At 40.3% G+C, this 9948-nt stretch overlaps 2 protein-coding genes across 2 annotated transcripts in view; one reads left to right on the top strand and one right to left on the bottom strand.

Moving 5' to 3' along the window:
- The first annotated feature begins 215 nt into the window (after nt 1-215).
- cmss1 (cms1 ribosomal small subunit homolog) overlaps nt 216-9948 on the top strand; it is a 43350-nt gene continuing 33617 nt past the window's right edge. Inside the window, exon 1 of the mRNA XM_036139110.1 lies at nt 216-332. Coding sequence (XP_035995003.1) covers nt 293-332 — 40 coding nt within the window. The 5' untranslated portion in view covers nt 216-292. The remainder of the gene's footprint in view (nt 333-9948) is intronic.
- LOC105927590 (filamin A-interacting protein 1-like) lies at nt 3934-9006 on the bottom strand. Its single transcript, XM_012864422.3, has 2 exons — nt 8862-9006; nt 3934-7248 (listed from the first exon to the last, which is right to left on the bottom strand). Exon 2 carries the CDS (start codon nt 7007-7009, stop codon nt 4817-4819), a length of 2193 nt encoding a protein of 730 aa, XP_012719876.2. The 5' UTR covers nt 7010-7248; nt 8862-9006; the 3' UTR covers nt 3934-4816.

Raw genomic sequence — 9948 nt, 5'->3', positions numbered from 1 at the left:
ACCGGTATTCTACAAAAACGTCTGTAACGTTTACGGTCCGCAAGTTCGCCTTATTATACCGTTTAATTTAAAACATGATCTTCTGACAGTTTGGATAGCATAACTTTATTAGTTTACTAAATATGTTGGTTAATTACCAAGCAACGTTTTAAAGTGTGTTTTTTTCTTTTCTTTTTTATCAAACTGCACATTGTTGTAATTAGCTTCTTTTCCTCCGAGCTGCAGTGAACGTACCGCAGACACGCTTCCTTTAGCGGTCTATTCGGATTGGCAGGATTTCTATCTCGAAAACATGGGGGACGATTTGGGTGACGATTGGTGGAACCGTGAAGGTAATAATCTAAACGTTTCGCTTCCTTCGTATGGGATATTCAAGGCGTATCCCTGCAGGCCCATGCTGCTGTGAGAGAACAAACTATCCAGAGGCTAACTTTGGCTAATAGTTAGTTGCTAACTGTAGCTTTTCTCGGCATGTAATAAGTAGGCGACACGTGGAAATCCGCGCGCCGGTGCGTTTGGTGTAGCTAATTACAGCCATAAGCTGCTCAGACACGCTGGTAACGCGTGTGGTTTTAAGTAGAGGCTGTGTAAAAAACACGTGTTTTGCTCTGAGTCTGTACAGGGCTAACACAGACTGCCCAAAGTTTCTCTAATGTCGCTCCTTGTGTCCTCCACGTCCTCGTGAACTTCAGAGTCGGTTGTAGTTCACGCACATCTGTGCTCTGATTCCGCTCTCCACGTGTTCGTACATAAACTGCATACATAAACAGGAAGTTCCCAGCGGCTACTTCTCGCATCGCTCACGCATGCTCGCTGCTCACCGATAGGGGGCAGCCATGTAGTTCAAAGACGATCTGATTTTGTTGCCCAGCTAAGTAACGCTATGTTATGAGGAGATTCTGGAAACATGACAGTCTAGATGAGCGTATAGAAAGAGATGTGTTGATTTTTATTCAGGGTGCTTTATTGCATGAGGTGTTTTAATGTCCCATATATACGTATTTCCAAAATAAAACATTGTTTTGCAAAACAGCTGTGAGAACAGGCCAACAATATAACACAGCTGCTGTAGTGAAGGTAAGACGACAGAATGATCATCATCATTCTGTCGTCTTTAGATTTATTATCATTTAGATCTGAACAATATAAACACAACAGTATGTACTCAAAAACAACCATTTTGAGCAGGAATGCCTTTGCTATTCTTCCCCTTTTGTGATCGACTTGCTAAAATGTTAAGTTACTTTCAATTTCACGCAGTTCCATAAATAATGCCAGTAAATATATTTGCAGTTTTCTAGACGGCAATATTACTATTTTTATTTTTGATTAGATTATCTTTTTCTTGTTTTTGTTTTTGTGGTGATGTTTTGTAAAGTTCCCATATAATATTGAAGGGGTTCCAGAACTTCCAGGTCATATTGTACCTGCATGTTGTATGCACTGTGGCCGTTTCCTGCCTTTCAAATATGCCAAAACCAGATGTTTGGCCTGAGAGGAAGATCACTGCATGAAGTAAAACTAAGAGCTCTCATCATGTCAGCCTGCAAATGCATTTTTTTCTTATTGACATGTTCTGATTCCAAGAAAACATTATTTGAGTTCCTAGGGACACAATATTTTTGATGTATTAAAGGGAATATTTAATATACTTGTAATAAAATATATAATTGTATATAAATGTAATTCCAACATTTTCTGTAAGCAAGGTAATAAAACTACTACCTTGCTGCTACCAGGGTAGCAAGGTACCAGGGTGAGATGGCAGATCTGACAGTTTCCAGCATATAAAACCTGCCAAAATAATAATAATAATTTGAAAAAAAGCAAGCCCAAATCTCAACCTCCCTTGAACTCATGTTAAAAGCATAGGACTATTACACACCTAATAAAGAACATGCCATTAGCACACAGCTGCACTAAAGAAAATAAATAAACGTTGCACATACAGGCTCCCCTCAAAATGTGCAATCAAGCGACTAAATGTCCTACTCATAAAGGTCATGTTCTTAGTTTTATACAAAATTTCTTTCAAAGTATAGATCAATCTAACATTTCTCTTTCACACACAGATATGAAATTTGAAAGTTGATCAGTCGAAATCAGAACCACATTTGGGGCGTTTGCATCTGACATTAACCAATACCATTACTTGATTAACCTATGACTGTTAATCACTGATGATGTCAAGTTCGACAGATTCTAGGCATTTCAAAATAAATTAATTGATAAAATAAGTATTAGAAAACGGCATTTGTTTAAATTGTGCAAGTTTATTTTTTCCTTTAAGCCACACAATGAAAACTATTTTCATAGAATTTTCCTATGACCACTTCCTAAAAACCTGCCAAATGTTGTGAAAAGCGGCCCAAATTTTAACAACCCGTCCAAAGCTATTTTCATCCCCAGCCGTACGTGTTCAAAAGAAAACAGAGTGGTTGGAAACCCACTCAATCTATTGTAGTCCTTAGAAAGAAAAGAAAAAATCCAAATTTGTCAAATTTGGAATTGGCAGGTCAGACCAGGAAAAGGTCGACGAGGAAAGGTAGCAGTAGCAAAAAGAGCATCATTGCTGTTTATCCTTAACTGCATTTTTGGATAATCTGTCTAAATGTATTAACACATGTGAACATATTAGATGTAACCACCTAAATTATGACTTTTTTTTTATTAAAAACAGTTTTTTATGTAAGGGATTAATATTGTATCGCCTCAGTTAAGGGATAGCTGACGTTTCCCCCTGGGCCTGGTGTGACCAGACATGACGGCTACCCCATAATACCCCATGATGAGGGAAGATATCGATAACAATATATAAGCTTTCTGTGACCATTACCTCGTCTGTCCTTTCTTACCCATATTTATACAACAATGCTCTTTGAAACAAAATGCTACAAGTCTGATAGCAGATTGACAAGGCAGAAAAGGAGAACTGACGTCTGCTACTGAGGGCATATAATCAACTTTTGAAGTCTGGTGAATGAATTAAGCAAAGATTTGCAATCCCCAGTGTGGCTGATGTTGTTGTCTTGTGGGTAAATGTTCACACTGATAACAGAGGTTTCCAAAAGAGCCTCGGCCAATTCCCCCGAACTGTCTACAGATGCCCCGTGCCATCTTGCCAACTGATGCCATTAGGGTAGTTAACGTTGTCGAAATTTGTCACCATAATAACCTCAGGAGACGCCGTTGCATTCCCTTTCTAATGTCAGTGTTTTAATTTAGAGGACACAAGTCATCATTACTTTGTAACTAGATCTAATTAAATCTGTTTAGTATACACATGTTGAATTAGGCCTTTGATTTCCCCCCACCCTCCCCTGCTGCATGTATCTATTCTATCATTTCCCACGTGTTTGAAAAGGTTTGTGCTTGTTGTATTGCTTTGAAGCCCTTAATGCTATCAGTTTGGCTTTAATGTTGCTGCTAATATCTGGTTTATTAGAAAGAATCGACTGACCTAAATACTTTGTTGTTTTTCAACTTATTTTTTGAGGTTGAAGGCTGAGATCAAATGCTGTATTCCTAGCCTCCTTCTGCATTTGTTCATTCATATTAAAACGATGTTCTTTATATTATAGTAATACTAATAATATATATATATATATATAATTCTTTTGTATTTTTAACAAGACAGTTCTGGGACTTAAAAAGTTAAATGGCCCTCAACGTATCACCGAAATTACACATAAAGTTTTTTACACATGGTATTTTTATATTTGTTATTTAAGGGATGTACAGGTGTCATGCTCTTTTTCTTGATAGTATATTTTTCATACAAGTAGTGAAAAAAGAAGAACATTTTCATATTTTGGAAACTAGTGCAAAGTAATCCCACTAAAAATCCCATGCCTTCTCCTTTAGGCATGGGCCTATAGGAGATTCTCACAATACAGCAGCCTTTGTAGTATTTACAGATATTTCAAACAGGTGTAACACTATCAAATAGCTTTTATTGTAAGCAGATAAGCAACAGTTTTTTTTAAGTGATGCTAAATTGTACAACATATCACGGAATAAGGTAACAAACATACATGGCAAGCTATTACCTATGCAAGTAGTTTCCAGAAATATTTGCAGTATAGCACTGGTTATGTTGGCCCTATTCATGTGGATAAGTGTTGTAAACAAGAGACAACATAAAGGTTTGCTTCTTTCAGTCGGTTGACCAGCAGTTTATGCTGTGCTTGAAACAGCTATAGGATACTGTGGCCACTCTGGAGATTTAAACTATAGTAACCTTATAATTTAAATACAATGTTTCAAAAACTCTAACCTTTCTAAACCCAGATACCCTTGATCCTGGTAACCAAGCCATGACCAGTCCTCATCAGTATAGATGTAGAAACCAGATTGATGGATGTATGAAGGGAAAAATACAATTTTATTCCATTTGATGGTTTCAGATATGTGAGAGTCAGTGAAAGATTAAATTGTACACAGCAAATATGACACTTTTCCTCCTGTTGTATATTTAATAAAGATGCTTTAAGTTACCTTTTTTTTACCTGGTTAACTTGGCTGACTTTGTTCTGTATTGAACTAAAAAGCTTCCCAGTATCTCAAAAAGTGCTCACAGAATGAATGCAAAGAACAAACTTTTAATTTGCAAGAAAATAATTGTTAATGAAACACGGAATTACAATAATTGCATTACACGATTAGTTACCGAGAGGTGTACAAAATGCAATTAAAATATTTGTAAAGGTTCTAAATAGCAGTAAATGGGCTTAACAAAGGCACTTCTGGGAGACTATGAAAGGTTATATGAGAATAAACTCAAAACAAATTTGGGCATTCAATTCCTTGTTTGCTGCTAATCACAAAGTCCACTAACGGTGATGTTTGAGTGTGATGCGTGAGCGTTAGCGGGGGATATAGTGATGCTGCTTGTGATCTTGCCAACACCTTTCACGTTGCATCCGTTGGCGATTACTTGAGTCCTTTGCTCGTGCCGAAGGTAGTACGGCCCAACAGGCGGTGGCATGCTTTGAGCCATACTATTCAGAGGGGGGCTGTAGGGCGTCCCCAGATGGATGTGGATCTTGCTGTCCTCTGTTGTGATGATACTGGGACTTGTGTCACTGCTGTTGGACATTTGGCGCTGCCAGCTGTTGGCCCTCTCGGGAGTCTTGCAGAAGATCGCCGGATTTGCAACTTCTGTTGGCTCAGGAGAGCACGTCCTGACCGTGACAATCTGAATGGGTGAATTATTGTTGTCTGGTGTGACAGAGCGGGACGATTTTGAGCTTAAAACTCGAGAGATGGGCGTTCCATTGACTGGGGAGAGGGTGCGGTCAGGACTTGAAGAGGGGCTTTTAGGATTGGCCACGGGTGAACCTGAGCTCTGAATGATGGTAATTCTCTGCTTTGAGGATGCCCCACTCGTTGGGATGGCGGCGGTGCTGGTGTCTCCAGAAGGGCTGGTAATCTCGAGTGTGGCTGTGCTGATCATGTGATGTGGCGTGACTTTAATCTGCAATGGCTGCCCAGGTGTGTGGGTAAGCATCATCACCTCTCCGTTAACGGCCTGGTGCATATCCGCCTCTGAATGGCTGCTCACGGCTGCAGTGTTGAAGCTGTCGACGCTGCTGACTAGTGTGCCTTCTTTATTTGTGACCTCGGCCTTGTGGTTTAGACGCTTGTCGGTGTTTTCTTGACTCAATCTCTCGCTGTGCGTGTTGTGGTTGGAAACAAGGTTTTCTTCAGGTTCAGTTTGTACTTCTTTGGTGGTCTGGTGGAGGTCTGAGAAGTGTTTATTGGCACCAGATGTCCAGTTCTTGATTTGTCTGTAACTGTTGAGCTCACTCGTCAGTTTCTCCATGTGCTGGGCCAGCTCTTTGTTCTTAGCTTCCTGCTGGGCCAATTTTTTCTGCAATGTTGACTGATCCATCTGGACCTTGCAGATTGACTCCTCTGTCCCCATCAACTTCTGGAGTTTCTCCTTTAGGGTATCTACCTCTCTGGTTAGGAGTCTGGATTTGACTTGCTCTTTCTGAAGATGGCAAAGAAGAAGGTGCTCCTTGTTCACCTCCTCTTTTTCTCCATGCTTGAAGCTGGAAAGCTCCTTCTTTGCCTCCTCTAGCTCTTCTCTTAAAGATTGTGACCTCCTCCTTTCATCATTCAGTCTCCTTTCTAGGGCCTCGAAATCTTCCTCAACCTTCAGCAGTTCTGCCTCCAAGACCTCCTTGTTCTGGAGTCTCTTCTGGAGCTCATCAAGCTCTTTAGTCAGCTCTTTAACTTTGTTGTCCTCCGTTTGGCACAAATGGGCAGCGTTGCTCGTGCACTTCTCTTCTTTTTCTTTCCTGTTCTCAAAGAGGTTTAACTTTTTCTTCATTGTGGTTATTTTACTCTGTAGCTCCCTGTTCCTCTCCTCCTCTGTTTTTAGTCTGTCTCGGAGCTCATCCTTTTCCTTTATTATGTCCCTAATCTTCTCTTCTAAATCTGCCTTAGATCTTAGTGCCAGCTGCCTTTCCTCTCTCAGCCTCTCTGTCATCATTGCCAAATTACCATGCTCATTTTTCTTGCTCTCCTTCTTACTCATTTTTTCCTCTGCCTGTCGGAGCTTCTCTGCCATACTCTTTCTGTCCTCCACCAGAGCCGCGGTCAGCGCTCGGAGCTTGCCCAGGTCTTGTCTGACAATCATTTCACTTGTTTCTAGTCGACCCTCAACAGCCTCTAGCTCTCTCACCCTAATTCTAAGATCTTCGAGCTCCCCAGAGATGGTCTTGCTGAACTCTCTCTCTTTCTCCAAGGTTCTCTTCAGAATAGCACATTCTTGTTTGGTTTTGCCCAAAGCCTCCTCCATCCTCTCCATTTCACAGATTCTGCCGTGTAGCTTATCCACATCAAACTTTAAACCACGGCAGTTCCTGGTCTCGTTTGCTAGTCTGCGGTCAAGGTCTCGACACTGATCCGCCATCCGTGTCAGCTCTTCGTCCTTCCCCTCCATTTCCACCACCCTCCTCCTCAGCGCTTCCACCTCTGTCAACAGGCTCGGGGCTGCCATGGAAATTGGTAATTTAGGTTGATCAGTGTAAAGTCCCTTCTTGATATAAATGGCGACGGTCAAGACCTTGATTTTATGTCTGCTCGTCTACCACAACACTTAATGTTGTTGCTTTGTTGCAAGCAGCAGTGCAAAAGCCTCCAGCTTGGTTACGTCCTCTTTTAGAGTTGATATTTTGTCTTCATGTTTTGTAAGTCTTGGTTTTGTAGTATCTTTTTCTCCTTAACTAGAGCTTGAGTCTGTAGAGGGATGAATAAACATATTTTTAGACAGGCTTAGACCAGGTATCAAGGTAAAGCAGCATGAAATGTTCATGGTATAAAAACCTTGAGTAAAAATACCAAGGTATCATGGTGTTTCCTCAAACACTTTTAACAAAAAAATGTATAACACGATATATTGCTTTCTTTTCAAAAAAATGTTACTCATTGAGCTAAGAAGAATGTGATCAAACATGTATTTATTTGTATTTCATACATAGACTTCAATATAAACTAGAATAAATATGTTCAATTTAATACCTGTCATGTAATTAATGCAAATTTTTGGTGGTTCTGTTTTCGCAGTGTAATAAAAAGAATTTTAGCTTTTAATAAGTTGGGCTTTATGCCTGTGTAGAACCTAGATTCTGTTTTTTTAATGGGCTTTTCCTCAAAAGGGGTTCCAGTTCTTTTACAGTTCTGGTTCTGAATAACCTGTTTAATGCTTTGGCATATTTACTTACTACTATCACACTGTGATAATGTAATGTCTATGGAAGACTAATTTGTTGAAGCTTTAATCAGATAACTTGTCCTCTAGTAGTGTGTGTGTTCATAATTACCCGTGTGGCCTAAGAGGTACCATCATTCAGTGAAAGTTCGCTGTTCCCTGAAAATGCAGTTTTTTTTTTTCCATAACCCAACATGCAGTTACCGCTGCATGCCTCTTTACTTTGGGGTATTTGTCTCTAGTGAGCATGTAATCTGTAGGATCGTTTGACTTGTACGGCAGATGGTCCCTTAGTAGGGAGTGTTAGTTAATTAAGAAGTTATTTTCCTCTCAAGTACCCACAGCACTGCAGCCACTGGCCCCCCTTCTGTGCACCTCGACGGCTACCAAACTTGCAGCTTGGAGAGGCAGGAATTCCCCCCGTTGTTCTTGGAAGTGATTACAGACTGGCTACTTTTCATCAATAGATGTCACTCCTCAACATTTCCCTGGTTGCAAACCAGAATTGAACTTGAGAGTAGACTCAGAAAGTTTGAAAAAATAAATGCACACAGAACAGTTTAGGGTCTTTTTACCCTTATTTAAACCTCATAGAGTGTGTGAGTTTGGTCCGTTTGCTGTCGGTGTTGCTTTCCTAAGCTCAACAAAGCGCTGATATTTAGATCTACATGTTCCTAATTTTTAGTAAAGGGGGAAAGACAGAATACACTCTTAGGTGTTTAAAATGGGTTAGACAAATCTAAGTCAGCTCTGTAGTCTTAAAATCTAACTTTTTAATCCTTTTTAATTTACTCTGTTAAATGAAATGCAGAGCTGGTCTGAAAGTAAGGGACAAATGTTTTAATTAGCTTACTCCATAGCTAGCTGAACCGACACAAAACTTCTGCAGATATGCTCAAACATAGATTTTCAATTCCCTAAAGTGTAAAGATGTAGCGCAGCGCCGACTTTAACTTTAACGTCAGAACTAAGACTCTGTTAGAGTCTCTGATTAGCTTTGTAAAAGTGCCTTTACGTAAACCTTGTCGAGATTATTTGTCCGCAGCCCATCTGAGCCTATCTTTCAAGTATAGCTGTTCAAATAGAACAAATGATCAAAGTTAGCGTCTTTTTTGTGGCAATAGCAAGTCTTGTTTCTTACCTGGACAAAGAAGCCGTTCTTTTTCCTTCTCTAAAACCCTCGGAATACGCCGTTTCCCCGGTGATGTGGACATTCCATCCGGAAAACCAAACATTATGAGAAGTTCTCTCTGCAAACTGAGTCTCACTCACAGCAAGAGTCTGTGGCGCCCATTACATCATCAGCAAGTCCTTATATGGGACAGCACAGGCTCTGGTGTGTGTGTGCGCGTGTGTGTGTGTGTGTTTTCTCTGGACTTCAGCCCAATGCAGATGAGGTCATTGTACAGCCCTGCCAAAGAGGCTAATGGGAAGGACAGAATGGGCTTGTGTTTATGCACATGCAGAGAAAACCTTTAATCACAGTTAACGTTTGAGAGGATAGCGTCTTCTGTTTACAGATTAGGTAAAGCAAACACCTAAAGCATGCTGTGTTAAGCGTCAAGCCCTACTGTGGCTCATGTAGAAGCATGTGGACTGTATCATGCGGTGTGTTTGTGTCGAACCTCTCATATGTTTGGAGAAGAGGGGCATGTTTTCGGAGTTGTTGAGCAGCTTTGCCTTGGGCCTGATAACCTGACTGGAAGATGACATCAGCACTTCATAGACCCTCAATTACATCCATATGTTTCTTTTGTTCTCTCGCTCCACTTTCTGAAACTATTCTTCAGCTCAATGTTTGTCATCTATTTCTTCAACTTCTTTTTGCCTTTTCTTTTAAGTCTTGAACTTCTCACTGTATAACTCCAATTTTTTATGTTTTCGCCCTGACTTCATCAAGGCATTATGTTGAAAAGATTTTCTTTGTGCTACGAGTCAAAATTGGGTCCTCTGTGGAGCCGAGAGGAATGACTATGCTCTCATTACTCCCACAACCTCAAAGTCCTCTATGTCCCAACAAGAATCCCAAAAATTATAATTTACTTCTAATAATCCTGCTTGTTAGAGGAGAGTCAAGAAAGAGCAGTTGGAGAAATACTTCATTATAGGTCTGATCATGTTTCCATCTGAAGGCACACGTTTGTTCCAACTTTCTGTGGGAACTACTCTTCCTTTTTGTTAGCTGAAAACACAGAGGCCCAGTGTTTGTCCCTGAGTTATGTTGCAAT

The sequence above is a fragment of the Fundulus heteroclitus genome, chromosome 7 (genome assembly GCF_011125445.2).
Source record: "Fundulus heteroclitus isolate FHET01 chromosome 7, MU-UCD_Fhet_4.1, whole genome shotgun sequence".
Classification (NCBI taxonomy): domain Eukaryota; kingdom Metazoa; phylum Chordata; class Actinopteri; order Cyprinodontiformes; family Fundulidae; genus Fundulus; species Fundulus heteroclitus.
This window is presented reverse-complemented; position numbering and strand designations above follow the sequence as displayed.